The sequence below is a fragment of the Rattus rattus genome, chromosome 16, assembly GCF_011064425.1.
Source record: "Rattus rattus isolate New Zealand chromosome 16, Rrattus_CSIRO_v1, whole genome shotgun sequence".
In the NCBI taxonomy this organism is placed as follows: Eukaryota; Metazoa; Chordata; class Mammalia; order Rodentia; family Muridae; genus Rattus; species Rattus rattus.
Window position 1 is genome coordinate 28591903 of NC_046169.1, and position 25985 is coordinate 28617887.

At 51.5% G+C, this 25985-nt stretch overlaps 1 protein-coding gene across 1 annotated transcript in view; it reads left to right on the plus strand.

Annotated features, from left to right (window-relative positions):
* The window catches only part of Scarb1 (scavenger receptor class B member 1), a 64698-nt gene that overhangs the window by 16289 nt on the left and 22424 nt on the right, over window positions 1-25985 (plus strand). The window contains exons 2-4 of the mRNA XM_032886494.1: window positions 21985-22142; window positions 23401-23542; window positions 25489-25692. Coding sequence (XP_032742385.1) covers window positions 21985-22142; window positions 23401-23542; window positions 25489-25692 — 504 coding nt within the window. The remainder of the gene's footprint in view (window positions 1-21984; window positions 22143-23400; window positions 23543-25488; window positions 25693-25985) is intronic.

Below are 25985 nucleotides of genomic sequence, written 5' to 3' on the forward strand. Positions count from 1 at the left end.
CCTTGAACTCACTCTTAGAATTCAGGCTGGCCTTGGACATTCAGTCCTCCTCCTTCAGTCTCCCTAGTAGCTAGGGTGGCAGGCTTGCCCACGGTGCCCTACTTGGTGGTAGCTGTTAAGTTTAGAGGTTTGTCCTGTGTGGGTCTCCTTCCTCCCATCAGTGGTACCTCCAGGCCTTTCTGAGCACCTATCCTGCAAGCTTTGTTTTCCAGGAGCTGGCCAGCTTCTAGGCAGGGTACCCTGGTTGTGGTTGGTGTGTCCTCTTGCCACAGACACTGCACAAAAACTGCCCACCCAATAAGGATTATCCTGGCCAAGCAGGCAGTGGTAGCCTCGAGACGGCGGCAGTAGGATTTAGGTGGGTTAGAATTTCCTGCACCAGCTCCTGCTTAAGCCTCCTGGTTTTCCCAGCCCCATTTCCATGTTCCGAGAGGTGCTACTCCCTCCACTGACCAGCTGAGGCCAGCTCAGGGTTCCCACCCACCCTTGCGGCTGTAGGAGTCCTGGGGAGTCAGAGCTGGTCTTCAGGAGTTGGAAGTTCAGGAAGGTGGGATCTGGGGGCTCCCCCTGCCCTACTCCCTACTCCCTACCCACACCCCCAACCCCCATCCTGGCCTCTGAGCCCTGCAGGAATCCTAAGCCCTGGCCCTCGTCCCATCTGGCCTCTTGGCACGGGAGGCTCCACCAGCTCCCCTGGGCCGAGAGCCCACCTCGGGCAGTGCTCCATTGTAGTTGGGGTCCGACAGGCGCTGGCCTTGGGATTTCCTTCTGCTGTCTGTTCCCAGCCCTCACCGTGCCTTCTGCTCTTCGTTTCTTATTATTGTGAAACAGTGCATAGTTCTAGCAAAGGTCATAATACACATCCGTCAGGTTCAATCACCCCAGGTGAAAAGATGGGGCCTTGTGGAACTCCAGCCCCGCTGGAGGGAACCACCGCCCTTGGGTGCTCCTTGCCTTTCATAGAACCTTCTCTTTTTTTTCAGACTTAATTCATTTATTTTTCTGGTATAAAACCCTTATGTGGTAGCCACAGCTGGAGCCTGGGACCTCTGAACAGAGTACATACCTAACTTGGTCTGGTTTTGAACTTCCCTCTTGTACATACAAACTCCGATTTTATTGTTCTGGGATTCTGCTTTTGTTGCTTGACTTTTTTTTAAAATTAATTTATTTATTTGATGTATATGAGTACACAGACACACCGGAGGAGGGCATCAGATTCCATTACAGATGGTTGTGACCCACCATGTGGTTGCTGGGATTTGAACTCACGACCTCTGGAAGAGCAGTCAGTGCTCTTAGCCACTGAGCCATCTCTCCAGCCTGTTGCTTGACTTTTTCTCTTTCTCTTTTTCTCCTCTCTCCTCTCTCCTCTCTCCTCTCTCCTCTCTCCTCTCCCCTCTCCCCTCTCTCCCTCTCCCCCCCCCCCCCTCCCCCTCCCCCCCTCCCCTCCTCTCCTCTTCTCTTTTTTTGAGAGCCAGCCTTGCTCTGTAGCTCAGACTAACCTTGACCTGGTATCAGTCCCTCAGTCTGTGAAATGCGTGGCCCACAGATGCGCATGCGCAGTACCCAGCTTCGCTCATTTGCATCCTGGCTACGGCCCTGTTTCAAGTTTCACCTATGCCATAGCATATATCTGCGCATACCAACTCCCTGTGACTGGGTGATTGTTTTTGTTTGTTTGTTTGTTTTTTTAGGGTATAGACGTCACATTATGTTTATCTTCCGCTGGCAAAAGGTAGATGGTGGCACTCGTGGGTGTGGGAAGCGTGGGACTGTGAGGTGTATGGACACACAGTCCTCTTTCTCACTCCTTCCCTGTCTGTCCTGCCATCCGTCAGTCACTCCCTCCGTGGCTCCTCCTCTTTCTACCCTCCATCTTGAGTACATCCCTCAACCTGCTTCAGCCATGTCCATCCACCTCACAGTGGGTGAGAGTTTACGATCCGAGTCCTTGGGCTGGGGTCCAAGTGTTGGCTCTCTGCCTTCTCCCAGCTGTGTGACCTACTGCAGTTGGCTCACCTCTCTGACTTAGGTGACTTGCTTTACCAGGCCATCGTAGCGAAAGGCCATCGTAGTGAAAGGCCATCATAGCGAAAGGCCATCGGCTGGGTGACTTAAGCAACACCCATTTCCCTCCTGGCTGTTCTGGAGGCTGCATGCCCGTGGCTGCCATTGTTGCTTCCCCTCTGGTTAGGATGCAGCCTCTGCCTGCCTTTCCTCGTCTCTCTGCAGCGTCTATGGTATCTCTCTCCTAGCTCTTCTTGCTGTAGACTCCAGTCACACCGCATCAGGGGCCATTCTGACTAATCTATTGGCTCTTTATTAACCTACAGCTCCATTATGGGCGCTGAGTCCAGGCCAGTCCACTTTGAGGCGTGGGGGTAGGGTAGACAGGAGGGAGTGGTTCCACACCTGGAACGCTTCAGGCAAGACGCTGTGTGGTCACCTTGAAATCAGAGTCCCTGTGATTAGTGGCTGAGACCCTTGAAAGACTGGGTCTTGTGGGATCGAGGAGGTGCCCAGGAATAGCTATGCAGTAAGCAGTTGCTAGGGGTGGGGTGGAGTCACACAGATGCCTTTGAGTCACCCATGCTCCTGTAAGTGACCCCAGTAAACACATTGCTGCACCCCATCTGGATGGGCCAGAATCTCTTCCTAGGTCACAGGTCACTTTATCTGGGGTGAATAAAAATCCTAAGGGGAAAAAAGTCACACAAGAACAGGGTGTTCTGTGTTTATTTTGTTTATGTATTTGCTTACTTGTGTGTGCGTGTGTGCGCGAGCACATGCGTGTGTGCATGGGCGTGTGTGTGGAAACCCGAGGATGACATCAGGTGTCTTCTTTTGTCATTCTGTTCGGGAATCAAGTTAGCCTCTAGCGACAGTGTCCCAGGAGGTGCTGGCCAGTCACTTAGGCAGGTGTTACCCTCTTATCTGGGTTGCCATGTGCATAACTGGCTTCTGGCTTCTTGCTGTTGCCTGGACTCCCAGTTTAATGTCTGTGAGAGCTTGTCTGTTTCCATGGTGACAGATGCTCTGCATTTTCTAAGTCGAGCAACCACACACACAGCGTGCGCAACACACTTCCTGGAACCTGGCACATTGGGTGGCTTCAGATCGGTCCCTGGGATGTTCCAGTAAGCAGCTGGCTACCTACTGTTAGCTGGTTACACAAGTATCCATTCACCCCTCAGAGTTCTGGGTGACCAGCCTTCTGGAAGCTTGGTGACTTTGAAGAAGGCCTGTGGGTGTTGTTTCAGTGTGCATTTCTGAGGTGTGTGTGTGTGTGTGTGTGTGTGAGAGAGAGAGAGAGAGAGAGAGAGTGCATATGTGTGCATTTGTAAATGCATGCGTGTGTGTGTGTGTGTACATCTATGAGTGTGTGCATATGTGTAGGTGGATGCATTTCTGGGTCCTTGTAGATACCAGAGTCCATGCTGAGTGTTCTCCTCAATGACTCTCAAGTTTGCTTGTTAATTTATTCTAAGGCAAACTCTTATTATGTAAGACTGACTAGGCTGACCTGGGACTCACTAAATAGATCAGGCTAGCCTTGGAACTTACTATGTAGATCAGGTTAGCCTTGAACGACAGAGATGCACCTGCCTTTGCTATATACCATCATACCTGGCCCTAAATTGTGTGTGTGTGTGTGTGCATTATAAATTATATACTTATATAAATCTACAAAATATGTAATATATTTATATGTTATATATATTTATATACAAATAAATGTCTATTTGGTGGTGCAGGAATTTGAACCCAGAGCTCTGTAGGTGTCAGTTAAGCACTCTGCCACTCTCCTACCTCTCGTGCCAGTTTATTTTTGACTCAGGGTCTCTCACTGAATCAGGAGTTTGCTGATTGGCTAGACTGTCTGGCCATCAAGCTTCAGGGACCCTCCTTCTCCACCGATCCCAATGCCCAGAGCGCTGTAGTTGTAGACCGGCATGTCTGGGTTTGATGGCCCGTTTGGCTTTTTCATGGGTGCTGGGGGCAAGGGTCCAAACTCGGGTCCTCACGCTTGAACAGCTGATACCTGTGTCTAGAGCCGGCTCTGCAGCCTGCTGAGCCTCTCTGGCTTGTCATGAGGGCGCTGAGAATTTGAAGGACATTACCAGGCTCACCTGAGATTTGGACTCCACTCCCTCAGGGAATTTGTACTGAGCTGAGCATGTGGCTCAATCCGTAGCTGCTTGCCTGGCACGCACGAAGCCCTAGGTGCAGCCCCCAGCATCCTATGAACTCTATGTGACAGTCCCTACCTGTCATCTCAGATTCTCCTTGGCCGCTGTAGAATCTGTGATGAAGGCCATGGAGTTGAGGGGTGTGTGGGCCTTGTCTGGAATGACAGTTTGATTGGCAGGTAGAGGCCAGCAGAAAAGTCCCTCTAAGGGCTGGAGGCCAAGGAGATAATGTGTCTGTCCCGTCACCAGAGCTGAAATCAGGATGTTTCTTTCAGCAGTGGTGCCTCAGCCTCCTAGAGAGGCCTGTGTTAGTCAGCTAGGTCTAAAATTGTGTTCTTAAACAATGGGAACTTGATGGCTAGGCTGGGGAGCTTCTAGTGTCTTGGGGGCTCTTGGCTCTCTCCATTCCTGGAGGTTTTCAAAGCTCCTCAGTGCGTGGTATCAGTGCCTCTCTGTCTCTGCCTCAATGTGGCCTCCTCTGTATTTTCCTTTTCCTCTTCTTCAAAATTGAGTTATCCGTGTTATTTATGTGTATGTGCGTACACCTGCATGACTTTATGTGTGGCGTACATGCTTGGTCCCCAAGGAGGCCAGAGGACATCAGATCCCCTGGACCTGGGGTTATAGCCACCAAGGAGGTGCCGGGAACAGAACGCTGATGCCCATATCCATTGACCCATCGCTCCTCTTCTTTGGGACCCAACCTAAGGCCAACCATCTTGAGATTCGTTCCTGTTTTGAGACGAGAGTCTCACCATGTAGTTTAGGCTGACCTCAAACTCACTCCGAAGCCCAGACAGCCTTTAAATTCACAATCCTCCTGCCTCAGCTTCCCAAGTGCTGGAGTGACAGGCCTATGCCACTGGGCCCATATGATATTCTTAACTTGATGACATCTGGCCAGACCCTGTTTTCAAATAAGGTCCCGTTCTGAGGTATGAGTGGGTGTCAACTTGATTGATTCTCCTTACCATTGGGCATGCGCCATGAATGTATGCCCAGCCTCAGCACTGAAGGATTCTGGGATTCAAACCCAGCTGTCATGACGTAAGCTCTACAGAAACTGGAATCCCTCCTGAATGTCACTCCTTCATGGTGGAGGTGATAGTCACTCCCTCACCACCATCTGGAGGTCACGCAGGGCCACTGGCATGGCCCTGTGTCTTAGGATCGCCGACATATACGCATGGCAGATACCTTCTGCCCAGACAGCCTCACTGTGGAAGTAAACTACAAAACAAAGACCATCAATCTGTCCTGATAGCCAGAGGGGGCGAGAGGACCAGAAAGCTCAAGGTCACCTCTGCTAATAGTGAGTTTGAAGCCGGCCCAGAGGGGAATGACCCTCTGGGAAGACAAAGGCGTCATGACACTGCCGTCCCCCAGAGTCCAAGCACACAGAGGTAACTTTGGTTCATGGCTTTTTGTTCCTTACCTCGAAAAACATGTTTGTGTCTAGGAGAGCCCCTCCCTGCCCTCCCTCTCCCGGTCCCTGGTACCGGTGCGCACTTCCTGCACTTCGCAGCTTTGGATTGGGCACTCAGATGGCCCCTGGGTCTTCCCCTTCTTTCCAGAGTGCTGGAGAGATCAGCCCTGTTTCCCATCAGCCAAGGCAATGGAGAATGGGGTGTGCATTCAATAGCATGTCTCTGGGAAATTGGGCCCATTCCAGAACCATCTTCCCATGTCTTCCGGAGCTTCTCGGGAGATGTATTAGTTTCTACAGATGCCACTAATTAGCCCTGGCTGGGAGCCTGGAAATCACATCTGCGGATTAAGGTGCCACTACAGCTGAGCTTCCTCTAAGGCCCCAGGAGTCCTGACATACACCCCTCCCCCCATTCAGCATACTTGCTTGCTTATGCTCAGGTTGATTTCTCCACTCATACAGCACAGGACCCCTTGCCGCCAACAGTGGACTAGGTCTTCCCATTTCAATTAAGCTAATCAAGACAATCCCCATAGGCCAATCTAAATGTAGGCCATCCACACACTCACACCCCAGCTTTCTTTTTTTTTTCTTTTTTTTAAAAAGATTTATTTATTTATTATATCTTCAGACACACCAGAAAAGGGGATTGGATTCCATTACAGATGGTTGTGAGCCACCATGTGGTTGCTGGGACTTGAACTCAGGACCTCTGGAAAAGCAATCAGTGTTCTTAACCTCTGAGCCATCTCTCCAGCCCCATACCCCATCTGCCCCATCTCTTGAGGTCCACTCGAGGCATTTTCTAAGTGGACACTCACAGGCACTGAAGTAGAGGTATCCGCCTGAGGTCAGACAAGTGAACTTTGACTCAAATCCACATTTCCAGGGATGGTAGAATTTTTGCGGCAGCTGCTGATAGAGCTGTACCCTCAAGGATGGTTGATCTTTAGTGGGGTCCTCCTCTTCCTCCTGGAGGGTCGTCTCTGGCATGTGGCTGAGACCAAAAGACTTGATTCCTTGCACCTCTGTTTCCCTGCTTGTCAGTGGGGCTGGGGCTGTGAGAGATAAATGAGTGGTAATTGGCGAGACAGACCAGTGTTGCCAGGATCATATCCAGCTGCTGGCTGGCATGGGCAGCAAGGTGGCCAATTCAAGTGGACAGTGATAGCATTGACATCTGGCCTTCGTGTTCCTCCACTGTGTTCCAGGAGGCTTGGGTGCTGAGATCAGAGGCTGCTAGAGCTCTCTAGTGACCTCCTACCTCTGTCCGTCCTCCTTTGTCCTGAGCCTCCTACCTGGTCCAGTGAGGGAGGTGGTAAAGAGGGAAGAGAGGGCCAGAGAGATGGCTCGTCAGGGGTTCTTGCTGCCGAGCCAAATAACCTGAATTGGATCCCTGAAACCCACGTGGTAGAAGGACAGACAGACTCCTATAAGTTATCCTCTGGTTTCCACACATGTGCTGTGGTGCGTCTGTGCCCTTAGCATTTAATAGATAGATAGATAGATAGATAGATAGATAGATAGATAGATAGATAGATAGATGTGATTTTTAAAATAATAATAATTGGAAGAGTCTAAGAAATGTCCTATGTTTCCTGTAATTCTCCCCTAAGTGTGTGGCTGCACGGAATTGAGGACTACAGGCCCAGGTCTAGTTTCCGACTCAGTCAGAGCCTCATCTTCCAAGGACTCAGTTTCCCCATCTGAAGAGTGGTTGGTGTTAACTCCTGCTTTCAGCTATCAGGACTTAGGGGTCAGCCCACCTACAGGGGGCGTTGACCGTGGTGGGAATCATGATGATGATGAAGGTGTCCCTGGAGACCTCTCACAACAGGGAACATGTAGAGCCGGACAAAGAAAGGTGAGGAGAGGAAACTGGCTAGGGAAAATGGCCATGGCTGTGGGCAGGAGGCTGCAGCTGGCTGAGCAGCTTGGCCTTTGAGGTCTCCCCACATCTGACCTTCCCAGTCTGGGCTTGCGTGGTTTGCGGTCCAGGAGCAGATAATTGGACCGGGCTATCAGCAGTCAGGGTCACCGAGTCCTTGTGGAAAGTGGAAGGGGGAAGGAAGATATTGAATAGGCTTTGTTTCAAGGTAGAGGCTAATGGGAAGCCATTGCCTGAGAACCCCATAGCCTGGCCTCAGTGTGTCATTGTCCCCTACCCAGCCACACTGGCTCTGGCTGAGCTCCGGCTGGTAAACAAACACTGGGAATGGAAGGTGTCTGGCTCCTAGCAGATGAGATACCCACAAACTCCAGCTCCAGGTTGGTTTAAGACACTTGGTGCCTAAAGTCACCCCGAAACTTTGGGGATTATTGGTCTGACACCAATTATGACACCATTAATGGTGTGACACCATTATGGGACAGGCACAGAGGTGCAGGGAAGACAGGAGGAGAACTCTGACACACTTCTAGAGAAGCCGGCATTCCCTCTTCCTGTTGAGCTGACTGCCCCATTGCATGCTGGGCTTCTCCCAGACCCTGGAGCTGCATCGCGGGCAGAGAAACAGTCTTGATGGACTATCTGCAATGCATAACACTTACACAGGAGGAGCTGGGGTGGTATGAAGGGCTGTGGTGAGTGTGGCCATCAAGGAGACTGGTGGGGGAGGGGCCTCTGGCACTGAGGAGGCGTAGACCCCTGTGAGGGCCAGATGGAGCATTTCCCCCTGACAGAGAGAACAAAAGTGAGTGTCCTGAGTAGTTCACAGATGGTGGTAGCCCTGAAACAGATAGATGTTCAGGACACCTGTCGGGGCTGCAGGTTGCTGAGGGTTAAAGGTCATGCACACCCACAAGGACAGCCTCTGTCAAACTTAGTAGGTCACAGGTGGTGTTGCTGGGACTCTGAAGGGTGGAGCTGTGACGGGAGCCTGGTGTCAGGTTCTCAAAAGCTAAGTGAAGAATGGCTGTCCCGTGTAGCTGGGGAATCGGGACACCACAAAGAAGCTAGGGGTGGGGGGACGTCCTAGTACTTAGTGACGCTGGATGGATGGGCAAATAGGAAAACCAAATGAAATACAGAGAGGTGAGCTGGAGAGACGGCTCAGAGGTCAAGAGCTCACAAGGTTCTGGGTCAAAGGTCAAGAGCTCACAAGGTTCTTTCCAGAGGACCAGAGTTCAGTTCCCAGCACCCACATCAGGTGAGTCACAACTACTAACCTCTTTAGGGACTGTGCTCATGTGCACAGAGCCACACACACACACACACAAACAAACACACACATTAATGAAATTAAAATTAAATCTTCAGAAATGAAAAGAGGGCTCTCTAAGAGGGAATAGTATACAGCCTTACAAAGGAAGAGATTTTTTTTTTTTTGACATAGGGTCTCACGATATAGTCCCCAGGTATATAGTTCAAACTCATGATCCTCCTGCCTCGGCTTTAGAGTTCTGGGATAGCTGCAGAGGAGAGAATTCTCCCTCACGCTGGAACATGGATGAACCCTGAAGTTAGATTCTGAGAGACAGCAGGATGGTTGCAACATGATTTGGTTTACCAGGCCTCCTAGAGCACCCGAGGCCTGATGAGGTTGGAGAAATGAGGTGTTGAGGAGGGAGTGGGACAGGGAAGGGGTCGGGTAGAGTGTTGAGTGGAGACGACGGGGTCTCAGAAGGACAGATGTAAGGGGGTCTGTGGCCATTGTTAGGGGACAGTTGTCCAAAACCATGGGTGTGCTTAACACCCTCAGAACAGATGCTTTAAAATGGCCGTACCGGGGTTGGGGATTTAGCTCAGTGGTAGAGCGCTTGCCTAGGAAGCGCAAGGCCCTGGGTTGGGTCCCCAGCTCAAAAAAAAAAAAAAAGAACCAAAAAAAAAAAAAAAAAAAATGGCCGTACCTTTAATCCTAGCACTCGGGAGGCAGAGGCAGGCAGATCTCTAAGTTTGAGACCAGCTTGGTCTACAGATGGAATTCCAAGTCAGCTGAGGCTACAGAGAAACCATGTCTGGGGTTGATGGTTGGGGGCTGGTGGGGGGACAACAAAACCCAAGTCTGGAGACTTTATCATGATAAAAATGAATAGATCGGGGTTGGGGATTTAGCTCAGTGGTAGAGCGCTTGCCTAGCAAGCGCAAAGCCCTGGGTTCGGTCCCCAGCTCCGAAAAAAAGAAAAAAGAAAAAGAAAGAGAAAAAAAAAATGAATAGATCATTATGGCTGATGTCCCCTGGAGGGACACGGGTCTCAGCCCTCCTTACTCTGGCTGGGAGAAGGAGGACCCCGTTGCCATGGTGACTGGGTTCCAGCCTGATGAGTTAGAAAACCCCAGTTCCCTGGAAAGTGGCCCCTAGCCGAGCACTGATGCCACAGCCACTGCCCTTCCTCTGGGATTTGGCAGGGCTCTGGCATTGTCCTTGAACCTCAGCCAGGGCACAGTTGGAGGCTCTGTGCTTTTGTCCTCCTCGAAGTGAGTCGGTATCTTCCTTGGGACAGCCTTGTGCCCCAGGCTATCCCATGCATTCATGGCCACTGGAAGGGACCCTAAGAGGACCATGCAGAAGTCTGGGGATTAGGCTGGAGAGAGCTGAGGATGGTGGCCCTGGCCAACCCCACCAGCCTTGTGTGGCAATGGCTCAATGGAGAACTCACATATTTCTAAATGTTTAAATCTGTAGCTGCTACTGAAAGGATTCCCACAGACCTCGCACTCAGTCTAAAGTCAGGGCCACCTTCCCTGTGGAATTGGGCTCTACCCAACAGGTGAACTATATGTGTTTCCGGAGGGGTAGGAGGCAGAGAGGCTTTGGCTTTGGGTGGGCAATGAGACAGTCTGCTTCTGTGTCAAATGCGTATCTGGCATATGGCTGTTGGGAAGCAGAGACAGGAGGATCATGGGTATGACGCCAGCCTGAGCTACACACTGAGGTCCAGGCTAGCCTGGGTGACATAACCTGTCAGAAAAACCTCAAGGAAAGATTCCCATTCACCACCTGGCTTGGACTTCGGTAAGTGATAGCCAATTGTCATTAGCCTGACACTTTGGCGCCAGGATCAAGAAACAGGAGCTCCCAGAATCCCTTGGGGCACCTGAAAGGTAACCAGTCTTCTCCCCTTTGTTTTGAGACAGGCTCTTGCTGTGGCTCTGGCTCTGGCTCTGGCTCTCTTGGAAGTCACACGGCCATCCCTTTGCCTTAGCCTCCTAAGTGCCCTCTGCTGACTTCCTCTGCATGGGTTGGCTTGACCTAAACTGAGCCGGGTCCTGCATCCACTTGGCTCTGTGCTTTCAGAGTGGGACCCTGAACTAGCTCTACCGTGGCCTGGTGCAGCTCAGCCTGGGGCTGGTGAAGCGCATACAGGTTATAGCTTGTTGCTTCTTGTCGCTGGGTCATGTCATGAGCAAACTGGTCCCTCCCTGGTCAGTGGGCTCCGGATTAGGGCTGTGATGGACGCCTCTGGGAATATCACTAAGTCTTTTGCTGGTGTTTTTCTCTCTCTGAGCGACACGTAGGATTGAGTGACAGACTGCAGACAGGTGGGAGTGGGTGACAGGCTTCAGGATTCTGCTTTAATAGCTCTCTCCCCATGATGCTGACTGTGGTGCCGCCACCGCATGCCAGCAAATGCGTCTAATGCTCTGCGAGCTTCCTCTCGTGTCCCTGAGTCATGCAAATTAGGAGCCCTCTTCTCCGCTCGAAACCGTTTCCCTAAGGGCAGACTCCAGTTCGGTTAACTTTGTCCCACAGTGCTAAGTACCCATGTGGGGCCTTGGAGGCGCAGGGGCAGGTTAGAATGAGCAAACAGATTGGTGAACAACCAATGAATGAATGAATGAATGAGGATGGATGAATGAGCGTTCTCAGCCTGTGCTGTTCAGGGTCAGGGCTGAGTGGGAGTGTCAAAGGGTGCAGCCACCATGGAAGCCATGGGGTTAGGGTTAGAAGGAAACTGCCTGTGGGCTGCACCCAAGTTGGGATGCGACCCTGGCTGGACACTACCTAGGTTCTCAAAGGGAGCCAGGAACGAGGCGCTTGAGCCTAACCTTGGTTATATCTGACAGGGGTTGGGAGTGGGAGTGGGAGAGGGGACTGCGGAATCAGATGGCCACTCTAGGTCTTTTGTTTTTTGTTTTCTTCTCCTTCTGGGGAGGGAGTGTGTGGTGTATCTGTGACAAATCTCTGGGTGTATTTGTGAAGGAGCCACCCTAACTGCTAGACCAGATAAAAGGAGAAAGGAAGCTGGACCCCAGCATTTATTCATCCCTCTGCTTCTTGACTATGGGTACAGCCTGGCAAACTGCCTCTGGCTTCTGCCTCTGTTCTGTTTCCACCATGAGGGGACTGCACCTTTGATCAGGGCAGATTAGCCTTCCTTAAGTCAGTCGCTTCTGTCACATGTATGCATATGTGTATGCATGTGTGCATGTATGCATGCATGTGTGTATGTATGCATGTATGTGTATGCATATGTGTGTATGCATGTGTGTGTTTATGTATGTGTGAATGTATGCATGTGTATATGCATGCATGTGTGTATGTATGTATTATGCATGTATGTGTGTATACATTATGTGTATATGTATGTATGAATACATATGTGTATATGCATGTATGTATGTATATATGAAGCCAGGGTCCTGTGCCTATACCACACAATCACTCTGATGTTAATATTTGGGCCTGGAGACTTGAGAATCGGAGTTTCTGTCGAGTCTGGGGAAAATCACTGCTCAACGGAAACCTGTTAAACAGTAACAGGCCCCAGAGCAAGAGCTGACCTCACATGCCTCCCATAAGGTCTCTCTCACTGACAGCTGTCCGTGGTCCAGACACGGTTGATATGTGTATCTGCTCCCTGTTCAGCACTATAGGGGTTCTCCTCTGGATGGTCCTTGGGAGCAGGAGTATAGCCCAGGGATTGACATACACATAGGTGCCCACGTGTTTGTGTCCAGTCCCATCCAGCCCTGGAGCGGCTCTCATTGCTCGTCTCCAGGGAAACCCACTAGGTCCTGATGTTGCCCTGGAGGATGCAGGGTCCTTCTGATGGAGTCAACTTAGCCCTCTTTCCTGGGGCTCTGATTTTTATACCTGGACAGGTTCTCTGCCCTGTCAAACTGGGGTCAAAGTAAGATCACAAGGCTTGTATCTTGAGGACACCTTTCTACCTCTGTCCCTATGATGTGCCTGTGTGTCACAGGAGCAGAAACCAGTTTCCCCATGGCCTGAGGGACTCTCCAGCCACACCCTGTGACGTCTAGGGATCATTCGAGGACGTGACTATGCATGCCCCAGCCACTTGAGTGTGGACGTTGGCGTCACCCTTGTGTATTAAGCTACTATAACAAAACTCTTGAAAACATTTATGGTCAACCAGTGGGCAGGTGCTGACAACAGCGAACAAGTACTTAGATCTAGCAGGCGAAGCCATGGCACTGACACAGTCCCACCAGCATTGTGCACACATTCTGGTTGCCCCACAGCCTTGCCAACACTTGTGATTATCAAGCCTTGTTTTAGCTCTGCTGGTATATGGCATAGAGCTTCTTGTGAATTTGGTGGATACGTCCAGAGTTGGTGGGCTGACTTTATGATGTCACAGGCCACCAGTCTTTATGTTCTGCCACCCTTTCGGTCTCAAAGCTGCCTCACAATCCAAGGGAGCAGTGTAGCTCTCTCCTTCAGTACCAAATTTCTGGGTGGGGGTGGCGGGTGTTTCACTGAAGCCACCGGAACTTTTAGTGTGGTGAGAGGGGCTGTTTTACAAAGATTGGTCCTGTCCATTTTCTTCCCTGCTCTGGTTTAGGCCTAGTGTTATGCACTGGGAGCTCAGCAGAAGCTGTGTGGGTACCGGGAACTGAACCCAGGTCCTTTGTAAGAGCAGCTAGTGCTCCTAACCACTGAGCTATCTCTCCAGCCATTCCTGGTATGTAGTGTCTTCAAGCCCTAGGCTGGATTGTCCTTTGGGGGCTCTTCTTTCCTGTTTGCATGGTACCCTACAGGGCTGGAACATTGTGACTGACTGGCTGGCCGGTTGGCTGGCTCAAACCTGACAGGGTATGTCTCAATCCAGATCTAGGACTGGTGAACCATTGGCAATGACCAGAACTGTTTCCTCTTCCTCCTCCTCCCCCACTCTTCCTCTTCCTCCTCTTCTTCTTGTTTTGGAGATAGGGTTTCTTTGTGTATTCCTAGCTGTCCTGGAACTCACTTTGCAGACCACCAGGTTAGCCTCGAACTCAGAGACCCACTTACTTCTTCTGCCTTCCAAGAGTTGGGATTAAAGGTGTGAGCTGGCCTCTGCCGGCTGGAACTGTGTTTTTGAACCTGAAATATGTGTTTGCCGTGATTTCTTGGGGGAGGAGGGACTGGGTTTTGCAATTTCCCGGGTCAGATTAATGATTGCTTTGTGAAGCTACGGGCACCTGAGCTGAGCCAGCAGGGAGGGCGTGGAGAGGCTAGGAGCAGTGTCCTGCAGATCCTGTGCAGTCCTGGGTAGAGACCGAGCCTGGGTGAGCTTCCGTCTCTGTGATCTTCATGGACCAGAGGCCTCTGAGCCTGATGCCTCTGCCTGGGATATACAGTTAGAGAGTCAGTAAGGTGAAGTGACTGAAGAGTCCATTGGGGCCCTAGCACCTCATGTGGGGGCCTTGATCAGCTCCATCTGGTTTTTTGTTTGTTTTTCTTTTGTATGGAGCCTCTGACATCCAGGTGTGTTTGGTTCCTGCCGGCTGACTCTTAACCTGTCCATCAGAGTACCGACTTACCCCCAGGAACAACCCCTGTGTCACTCCTGGTTTGGCTTGCCCGGAACCCACCTCAGACTCAAAGTATTTGTTTATCTGGTGCCCAGCCACCCTACCCAATCCTACTCTGGAAGGCAGATGGCTTATTCTGTGCTGTACCACACAGCCAAGCCACTCACAGCTGGACACGAAGCACCTGCCTAGTATGTATTGGAGTCAGGGGAACAGGAATACAAGTAAATGATTGGAACACACACAGGTCCTCGTTGTGCAGAGTGTGGCGATTGCTCCAGTTTACCTGTCTCTCAGGCACGTTGGTGTGCATTTTGAAGGTCCCTAGGCTTGCAGAGTGGAGTCGAGGTAGCGTATGGCTCCCCACGGAAGGAGGAAACCTCTGTGTATTAGTCTTTCGGTATTGCGATAATGAAAGATGCAGGCTTGATGTTGCCATCGTGTGCATCTGATGAGGCCGCCTCGTGCTGCTGCAGACTGCTGGGAGCAGCTGTGGGTGGAGAAAGCACAGTGGGAAAACCAGAAGGCAAAGAAAGTCTCCCCCCCCCCACCGCCCCCGCAGCCCAGCTGGTTCCCAGTGAGGCCCCGCCTCCTGAGCGTCCCACGAGGCTCACCAGGCTTCTTGTCCGAGACCACGACCCTGAAGCATGGGAGTAGAGTTTTTGCAGTCGTTTTGAAAGCAATGATGGGGGGGATGAGTGTCCTTGAAGAAGACGGAAAATGAGGTGCAGCGGGGCAGCGGAAAGGAGGTGACAGAGAAAGCAAGAATGAGAGCCAAGAGTCTGTGAGAGGCCGGGAGGCTCAACGCTGGGGGTCGGGGATGCTTTCAGGCCGGCTGGCCCGGAAGGTTGGTGCTTTGATAAGGCTTCCCACATGATGGGAGCTGTGATCACTGGGACCTCCAGGCCTGTCTGGGTCCCTGCCTGTTGGGACCATACTCACATTGTCTGATCAGCAGTCAGTCCATACAGGAGCTACCTGCAAACCTCTTGTATGGAAGTCAAGGGTCCTTCTACCCCTCCACCATGTCCTACACTGGGCTGGGGACCAGCTGGGAAGTTCAGGCTTGTGCAAGCTAGAAGTATCTCTCTCTCTCTCTCTCTCTCTCTCTCTCTCTCTCTCTCTCTCTCTCTCTCTCTCTCTCTCTCAAGACAGAGTTTCTCTGTGTAGAAAGTATCTTTTTTTTTTTTTAACTTTTGAGAATCACTCAATGGGAAAAATAGACAAACGGCAGACAGAGAAGGTGGGATATTGTCCCTCATCACACATCCCGAGGCTGTTGTCCCCAACCTGGCCGGACTCGAAAAGTCTAAGTCCTGGGTCGGCTCAGAAATATTCTCTTGGGCTAGAGGCAGAACTCAATGGCACGGTGTGAGGACTGGGGTTCACTCCTGGTGTGTCCCCAAATGACATTGTTTGTGTCACATGTGTGCATGGATGTGTGTAGAGGTCAGAGGTCAATTCAGCATTGTTCCTCAGGATCGATTCACCTTTCATTCATATATATATATGAATATATATATATATGTGCATTTGTTTTTTATTTTATACATGTAGGTGTCTGTGTCTGTATGTCTGTGCACTGTGTACATACTTGGTGACTTCGGGAACCAGAGGATGATGTCATTTCCCATGGAGCTGGAGTTAGAGATGGTTGTGAGACACCAAGTGGGTGCTGGGATTTGAACCTGGGTCCTCTGGAAGACCAGCCAATGCTCTTAACCATTGAGCCATCTCACTTTTTTGTTCCAAGGCAGGGTCTCTCGCTAGGATCTGAGTCTCACTATTTTTCAGCTAGCCTGGCTCGGCAGCAAACCATGGGCACCATCCTACTGTCTCCACCTCTCCGGAGCTGGGAATACAAGCAAATACCACCATACCTGGCTTTGAATGGGGGCCAAACTCGGGTCCCCAACACTCGGGAACCAAGCACTTTACGACTGAGCCATCTCCCTAGAATTCAAAACTCAGTTCTCAAGAACAGAGGTCAAAGGCGCTCACAGGATGCTGGGCCCTCTAGGGGTTCGTTTCCCACAATGGTGGATTATGGCGCTCCAGAATTGGCTTGGGCTCCTTCCTCAAAGTCTTCTGAGGTCCTGCCAGGGGCCTGGCGCTGCTCAGAGTTCACGGATGCAGCTTAAGCATCGTTGGTGGGGTTTATGGCCTGACAGGGAGACATTAGCACAATACACAGGATGAGTTCATTAACGTAATCAGGAAAGCAGGGAGAGAATCTCGGGAAAAAAACAAGAGTCCTGGGGGGAGCTCAGGGCTCTGGGTGGGTTGTGTGGGGGTTCCTGAGCACAGACTCGGGATCCCAGGAGGCCTTGCCCAGGAACATGGAAGGCAGTAGGAACAGCCAGTACAAGGGTCTGGGTGAGAGTGTAACCCTCCAAGGCAGAGCAAGGATGCCCGGCTGCAATAATGGGGACAGTGGTAAGGCACAGGACTAGAGATGCCACTGGGCCAGACAGGCCAAGGCTCATAGGTCAGTGTTAGTTAGCATGGTAAAATTTATAATAAAAGAAACAAACCACTTGGTGGGGGGTGGCGATACATACGCTGGGGCGCACGCAGAAGACACAGGACAATTTGTTGGCGTCTTCTGTCTTTCTGTCGTGTGGGTCCCAGGGACTCAACTCTGGTCCTTAGGCTTGGGAATAAACACCTTGATTTTGCCAGCCGAAATCTGGAAGGTGGTGGACCCTGAGCTTCAGGTAGGGGAACCCCACAGGCATTCTGTTCCCCCACACTGGCTGCTGTACTCGAGGCACCTCATCCTGCCTCTCAGAACACCCCAACCGCCCATCCCCCCACGGTTTTTGAGTGAGATTCTGGCTAGTCCCCTGTGCCCAAAAGAGCCAAGCAGGATCTTTGGGGAGCCTTCCCTTCCAGCTCTCCTGAGAGTGAGAGGCAGTCAACCTGTTCCTGATGAGAGCCTGCGGGCACTCTCCATAGCTCCGCTGGCCTCTCGAACCTTGGGAATCCCTCTGGGGCAGAGTTTTCAGACTGGGATGTTATCTTTCTTTCTTTTTTTTTTTTCTCCTTTTCTTTTTTCCAGAGCTGGAGACCGAACCCAGGGCCTTGGGCTTGCTAGGCAAGTGCTCTACCACTGAGCCAAATCCCCAACCGGATGTTATCTTTCTGATACGGGTTGTGACATTCCTGGGGTGTGTGGGCAACTGGCGTTTAAAACATGGCGTGTGTGTGCGTGTGTGCGTGTGTGTGTGTGTGCGCGCGCGCCAGATGTTGGATTTCCTGGAAGCTGGAGTTACAGCTTTGAGAACTACATGATGTGGGTGCTAGGAACTGAATTCAGTCTTCTGAAATAGCCACAAGTGCTCTTAACCACTGAGCCAGCTCCCCAGCTCCACGCACCCCCCCCCCCACAAATTAAAAACAAATAAATAAATAAAAGCTAAAACACTGTAAGAGCCAGGTATAATGATATCCCAGAATCCCTGTAATCCAGACATTGAATAGGCAGAGGCAGAAAGACCAGAAGTTCAGGGTCATCTTCAGCTACACAGAGGGTTCACGGCCAGCCTGGGCTACATGAGACTTCATCCCATACAAAGAAACCCGCAGACACCCTAGCGAGTAGGATATCAAGTCAGAAACACTGTAGTTGGGATGGAAGTCATTTTGTACTGAGGAGGTTGCCCTGGGTGGTAGGCAGCATTTGGAAGCTGGTACTCAGGGTGCCAGATAAAGGCTCCACAGAGCCACAGGGCACTGTACAGATATGATCTACTTCAGAAGTGCACATAACTACCCTCTGGCTGCCCAGGCTGTGTACCTTATCCGTGCCCTCCCTTCTTTAGCGTGGACTTCCTATTTTTTTTGCACAGTGTTCTGGGAAATTATATCCTACTTGGCTTTACAGTTGACCTTTTAAAAATGATGGGTGAGTTTCAGTTTGGGTATACAATGTAGGGGCCAGCGAGATGGCTCAGTGGGTGAAGGCGCCTGCCGCCAAGCCTGATGTCCTGAGTTCGATTCCCTGGGGTCCACATGGTGGAATGAGGGAAGAACTGCAGATTGTCCTCTGACCTCCACCACACCATACTCACAAATAAGTAAGTGTGATGATTAAAAGAATAAAATCCTTTATTGAGACATGCCGACCTTGTCTGTTCCGGAATTTGCCACAGTAGGACTCACACCCTGTGTGCATTAGCTTCTTTCTGTCTCCTCTCCCCCGAGAAGTACACTGAGTCCTCCCCTTTTTCTATTTGAGATGGTCTTACGTAGCCCAGGCTAGCCCTGAACTCACTATGCAACCGAGGAAGACCTGGGATTCCTGATCCTCCTGCCTGTGCTTCTGGAGGTGTGGGCCACTGTGCCCACTTTGTTCAGGGCTGGGGATGGACCTGATTTAATCCATCAGGTCACACACACGGAGTCATGAGCACCCGTGGGACTTGTCTCCAGTTGCCAGAGGCCCTCCAGATGTTTCCTAGGGCCTCGGTTTATAAACACTCCTGTCAAGGGTGGACATGGAGCCTGGCACGCTCTCGCAGCCGTCCAGCCCTTGCTGGAACGCCCTCCTGGGACCTTTTCCTGGCAAAGCCTGTTTTGTTCTCTGGCTATTGTGAGCCAATAGCAAGACTGGCCTCAGTCAGTCAACCCTCTGCCTCAGCTGCCTGAGCGCTAAGGTGACTGGCTAGCGTGCACCCGGGTACCCAGAACTCTTGGTCCTTTTTTTTTTTTTTTTTTTTTTTTAAGTTTTTCACAGTGTGTTTCTTTTGTTGTGGTGATAGGGATTGAACCTAGGACCTTGGGGCTGGGATTTAGCTCAGTGGTGGAGCACTTGCCTAGCAAGCACAAGGCCCTGTGTTCGGTCCTCAGCTCCGGAGGGAAAAAAAGGACAAAATAAATAGAACCTAGGACCTTGCACATGCCAGGCAAGCTCTCTTCCACTGAGCTACATCTCTAGCACTTGTTCACATTTTCTTTTATTTTAAACACAATATTGTTTATTTAGTCTTTGAGAACCCCAACATTCATACAATGTATTTCAATGATACACAGGCTTGCTACTTTTCCCTACAGGCCACTGCTAACTTTATATCCAATTTTTTAATTTTGTTTTTGTTCTCCCCACCCTCCTACCCCACCACCACCCCACCCCGGCTTTGAAGCAGGGTCTCTCTGTGTAGCTCTGGCTGGTCTCAGACTCACGTAGATCCTTCTGCCTCTGCCATCCAAGTGTTGGGAGTAAAGGCGTGTGCCACCACATCCAGTGCTTTCTTCCTTCCTTTTTCCCCTTAATTACCCACTCAATCCGATCACTGTGGCCCATGGGCGCATAGGTAGGGGGCAGGTTTACAGTATGCACATGTAGCAAAATAATAGGACTGGGGGAGCGGGGAGAACAGCATCTCCAGAGCCTGTGAGCTCTGAGCCATTGATTCTTGGCCAGATTTATAGAGAAAGCCTTAAATCCAGTCAGGAAGGGATTGGTTGTCTCCACAGCGTTCATGCCACTGGTGCGGGCATATTCTTACCAGGCTAATAAGCTGCAGGGCAGCTTGCAGGGGTCACAGCTGGGTGAAACCTGTCGACGGCTTTTTTTTCCCCCTGCTCCAGCCGTCTGCACAGCACCCTCCTGCAGTGTGAATGCTGCACACCAGTCTTTTTTCCCTCCAAGTCCCGTGATCAAAGTGCGTGGTACCCTCCGCAATAGGCTCTTCCCAAACGAGTTCCCAGGCAACTGAGAACAGTAGTAATAGCCTGCGTTGTTGGTGATCACCGGGTGACAGCGATGCCTGAACCAGTCACATTGCTCCTTGCCAATGTCGGATTCTTTGCCAACTCTCGTTTAGAGAGTTCAGTGGCCCATGAGATGGACACGGTACTTGGTCCATGGCCAGACCTCATATGTCACCGGGGTAAAGCGCCCGTGATAGTCAATGTCTCACAGGGATATGGTGTTGGCCAAGAAGGGGAAGTGTAGTACAGAAGGCAAGGCCTGTCGTGGGGAAGCCAGGGACATTCTGCCTGCTGCTCCCAGGGTCTTGAAATGCCTCTCGTTTGCACCAGATGCTCAGGTTGTGGGTGACCAATGGCCACAGGAGTAGGAAGGTGCATCAGGGTATCCCTTAAATGGACTCAGCAGAGGATTTTCTTTCACTGAGTCCCATGAAGGACAGGTTAGACCCAGTCATGGCTTTAGGGCCAGGGGTCTGGTAGTACTCAAACACAAACACAGGCCCAGCGAGGCAAGCTAGACCTGAGAGAGTGAGACCCAGTGTCTGTTTGCCTTGGAGTCCACACTGACATGGGGCTGGATTTGACCTGCCAGTTCTGGCTTGCCACCTCTACTGGAGCCTCTGCCTGTTGTTTCTTGCTGTGTGGGGACAGTGGGGTGGTTGTCCTTGTCCTGGAAGGTCTAGTTCAAAGACAGTCAGAGGTGACGTAAGCTGCCCGAGACTTGGCTTTTGAACATTGCCGTCTCTGATGAGCTGGGGGTGGTGACTCTTAGCTCTGTGGCATTGCAAAAGTCCAAGGTCACGGAATGGTCCACCTCTTTCTTCTAACCTTGGAGAAAATCCGTATTTCTGTTTTGAGACAGTCTCATTTACTGTGTATCCCAGGCTGACCTCAAAGTTACTATCTTCCTGTTTCAGTGTCCCAAGTGCTAGTAGGACAGACAGCCTCGCATGACTGGACCCAGGGCTGCCTGCATGCTCCGCAAACACTAGGCCACGCCCCTGGCCCTGCTTGCTGTTTTTCTGTCCCTCACAGCTGGCGACTCTCAAGAATTCAGTCCTCTTCCCTCTCCCTGCTCTCTCAGTTCGTCACACAGCACCGGCTTCCCCTCCAGACATAGAGTCCCTGTCTCCCTGATTTGCTCAAAGCTCCACAAGGCTGGAGACAGACAGCCTGTCTACTTCCCACTGCTGTCCAAAGTAGCTGCTCACAACATGCTTGATGAATGAATGAGTGACTGGATGAAGGAGTTAATGAATGAATAAAAGAACAAGGGGATGAGGGAGTAAAAGTGGAACGATCAGTGAATGAATGAATGAATGAATGAATGAGCGAACGGCTTTCTGGATGAGTGATTGACTGAAAGAATGGAGTGACAGCCACCTGTGCAGGGTTCCAGTCCTTGAAGCACTGTTTTAGTCAGTTTCTGTTTTGCTGTGAAGAGAGACCGCGACGAAGACAACTGATATAAAGCATTTATCTGGGGGGCTCGTTTACACTCTCGGGGGCTCATTAGTCCGTAATCCGCATGGCAGGGAGCATGGCAGCAAGTAAGCTGGACGTGGTGTTGAAGTAGTAGATGAGACGTTACATTCCTGATCCACAGGCAGAGAGAGAGAGAAAGACAGACAGACAGAGACAGAGACGGAGAGAGAGACCCTAGGCTTGGAGTGGGCTTTTGAAACCTCAAACCCTGCCCCTAGTGACACACCTCCTCCAAAGCCACACCTCCTCCAAAGCCACACCTCCTCAACAAGGCCACACCTCCAACAAGGCCACACCTCCTCCGACATCAACACACTTCCTATTCCTTGTAAGCAGTTCACCAACTGGAGACTAAGCATGCAAATATCTGAGCCTGTGGGAACCAGTCTCAGGCAGCTGTTGGAGCGCCATAAAGTGTTGATGGCTCTCCTCATACTCCTTCCTGTGTCTCCCCACAGAATGTCCGCATAGACCCCAGCAGCCTGTCCTTTGGGATGTGGAAGGAGATCCCTGTCCCCTTCTACTTGTCCGTCTACTTCTTCGAGGTGGTCAACCCCAGCGAGGTCCTAAATGGCCAGAAGCCAGTAGTCCGGGAGCGCGGACCCTATGTCTACAGGTGAGGCCAGCCAGGGTGGGGTGGGACCGTGGGGGGCGGGGCCGTGTGTGAGTGGGGATCTGCTGCACTGAGCCTTGGAGATTGGTTGCTCCAGACGTGGGCCAGGCACAGAAGTAGGAGGCCATAGTAGCTGACAGTCTGAGGAGAGGAGATGTGTGTCTGGGGCGAGTGCATAGGTCGTGGGGTGAGGGCTAATGTGCATGTGTATTTGATGTCATCATGGGGGTGGGGCACAGAGGACCCACGAGTGCACAAAATGGGCAAAATGGCTGCTCTTGAGTCAGAAAAGTCAAACAAAGGTACAGAAGGGAAGCTGGTTACACGGCACCTAAGAAATGAGCCACAAACAGGGAGGGGACAGAGAGAATGGAGAGGGCTTGACATGGCCTCTGTGGGCCTGCCTGAGGAGGAGGAGGAAGAGGAGTAAGAAGAAGAAGAGGAGGAGGAAGAGGAGGAAGAGGAAGAGGAGACTTGTGACTTCAGGCATGGGAAGGAGACATGTGAACCTGGGACAGTAGGGTGAGCAGTGCAAAGGGCTTTGAGGCAGGAGCACTGGGGAACAGTAGGGGAGCCAGCTTATGGTACAAGTCCCTCTGGGGCTGAGAGATGCAGGGTCTGGAACTTGCCCACCGGCATCTCTTTCCTCAGATTCTTGTGGGTAGAACCGCCTGCCGAGGTGGGAGTATTATTATTCCATTCTACAGATACATAAACTGAGGCCCCATAGGTAGAGAGACGCACTCGGGGCACATCCCAATCCTGTGCCCTCGTGGCTAAAAACTGTATTCAAGAGTGACTGCCTGGCCATTCACCTTGGACAGAGAGTTTTACTTCCGTGTGCCTGTTTCCCCATCTGTAAGATAGAGGTGGGTGGGTTCAAGGATCAGATGAGATGGTTAGTTGGAACCTCTTAGCTCTGTCTGGTGTGCAATAAACTCTCAGTAAACGTTGCCTGTGTGGATATCTGCTCGGTGATGGTTGTCAAGTGGAAGAGAGATGTGGGAGTTTGGAGTTGTTTTCCAGAGAGGCTCAGAGAGCCTTGTGGCTCACGAGGGAGAACGGAGAAGAGCTGGGTGGCGGCGGCAGTGTCTCGCCATGGGCAGACAGTGAGGATAGAAACAAGAAGAGGCGATCTTGATTTGGTTGGCCTGAGTGCTGTTGGGTATCTATGTGCCACCATCCCTGGCTCCCATCCTGGGAGATGGCACGAACATCCGTGTGGCCTCACAGAGCCAGCTGATTCAATGTCTTTTTACAGGGAGTTCAGACAAAAGGTTAACATCACCTTCAATGACAATGACACGGTGTCCTACATGGAGAACCGAAGCCTTCGTTTCCAGCCAGACAGGTCCCAGGGCTCAGAGAGTGACTACATTGTACTGCCTAACATCCTGGTCCTGGTGAGACGGTGACCCTGTGTCAACCCCATGCCAACCCTGCTTCCTCTCCACTTAGCCTTCAGGGATCAGTGAGCAAGGGCTACCTCAGCCCTCTGTTTCCATAGTGACCATCCCATCCTTCTCATGGCCTTACCTCCCACCTGAGACTCAGGGACATCCACTGTGGTCTCTGGGGAAGCATGAAGGTCAGCACCTCTGGAAGCCAGTGGGCAGATGGGAGTCAGAAAGAGCAGACATTTACTGAGCACACTGTGTTGGGTGGCTGAGTCCGTGCCGTGGTGCATGCTGGGATCCACAACCCAGCTGTCCCCGGGAGGAAGCAAAAGTCAGGCAGGGACGGAATTTACACAGGGGCCAGGAGGACCCTTCCCAAGGACAAAAATCCCAGATACCAATTGGGCCAGCGTTACCAAGCCAGGATCGGATCGGACCCTGTGGTCAGACACCGGGATTCTCACTGGAAGTTTAAGGACAGGGTGCACGGTGGTAGTAGGGGGGCAGCCATGGCAGGATGTCACCAGTGTAAGCATGGCCATTCCCAGTGACACTAACTTTTTGTGATTTTCATGCTTTTTGGAAGATTCTTTTCATCCCCCTACCCCCACCCTCAACAGTAGGAAATCGTTGCAAACGCTACTCTCCTGCAGCTGATACAGGCGGATGCTGACCAGCTCAGAGGCATCCCAGAGCCCAATGGGGCTGGAGGGAGAAGTTTTGTTTTTATTAATTTATTATATTATTGTCATCCTTATTACTTTGAGACGAGGTCTCATGTCCAGCTGTAGCTGTCCTGCCACTCAATAGTTAGACCAGGCCGGCCTTGAACTCCCAGAGATCTGCCAGCCTCTGCCTCAAGCGCTGGGCTTGAGCCACCACGCCTGGCATATTAATCCCATCTTTAATATTAAAACAACAACGCTGGCCAGCAGGACGGCTCAGTAGGTAAAAGGTGCCTGTCACCAAGTCAAATGATCTGAGTTTAATCTCCAGGACCCACGTGATCGCCTCACGTTGTCCTTTGACCTCTAAACATGTGCCGTGGCGCCCCTCAGTCAATATAATAAAAGCCGTGTGTTGAAGGAGACCCGTAAGTGTCGGTGGGCAGGCATCAGATGGCGCTCCGTGGAAAGAACCTGGAAACACCAGCCATGCGCTGCCTTGGAGACAGAAGGTGGCTTTTGGTTGACCGGCCTTTGGGATAAACCAAGGGCCCAGGTGCTCCATGGGGAGGAAAAGCAAACATGAGAACTATTAACTCAACCTGCACTCAACAGGGGCAATTAGACCCTGGGGGGTTGTGGGGGAGTAGATGTTCCTGGCTCCCAGTGTTGAGGTTGGGAGGAGACATGAGAAGTGAGGTGGAGTCCCTGTGAAGAGACTGAGGCAGGAGAATGCTGAGTTTCAAGTCAGCCTGAACCACCCGTTGAGACCTTACTATAAAAGTGTGGCGGAAGAGGCGATTGGGAGTTGGGGAGTCTCTCTCAATAGGCTGTGCTTCTAGGCTCATGTTACTGATCGAGTAGAGCTCACATCCTAGCTGTAAACAGGGTATCCACATCTTTGCTCACCCCTCTTCTGGGTTAGGCCTTCTCTTAACCTTGGCTCCAGCCTCAAATGAGGGACGGCACCACCGGAACTTCCTTCCCAGTGCCCCGGCTTTGCAGAGCATCTCCTGGTGGCTCACCGGCACCTTTCAGGCCTCGGCTGTGGCTCTACAGAGACAGTGGCTGCAGAGGGCTTCTGGCTGTCAGTCCTGAGCTTAGTGTCTGCCTCTGAGTCCTTGTGGAGCTCAATCTGATCCCCTTAGGTGTTCTCAAGAGTACGTGTTGCCCTGGCAACAAGGACTAGAGAAGGGTCCACACTAAGGGCCCAAGCTCCCTGCCTGGAAGTGGGGGATGGTGTCTCACCGTGTCTGTCGCCCTAACCCCACATCCTTGGCTTTCCAGGGAGGGGCAGTGATGATGGAGGACAAGCCCACAAGCCTGAAGCTGCTAATGACCTTGGGGTTGGTCACCATGGGCCAGCGGGCCTTTATGAACCGCACGGTTGGTGAGATCCTGTGGGGCTACGAAGATCCCTTCGTGAATTTCCTCAGCAAATATTTCCCAGACATGTTCCCCATCAAAGGCAAATTTGGCCTGTTCGTTGGGGTGAGTGTCTTCCATCCACACAGAGAGTTGGGGTGGCACCCAAGGACTCTAACTCAAAAGCAGAATTGGATTACATTCAAGTGAAGCTTGTTCCAGTTCAAGTCGGGGACAAGATCGGAGTTCAGCTTAGAAAACTGGAGCTCGCGCTTGGGGTAGGGGAGGACTGGATCCTAGAAGCACGTATCTCAAATGCCCCCAATCAGAGCGGCTCAGAGGTGCCCACTTATTCTCAGGGTTGACCTTTAGTAACCTGAGCTAAGCTTTGGTCTCTGACCCCTGACCCCAGCTCCCTG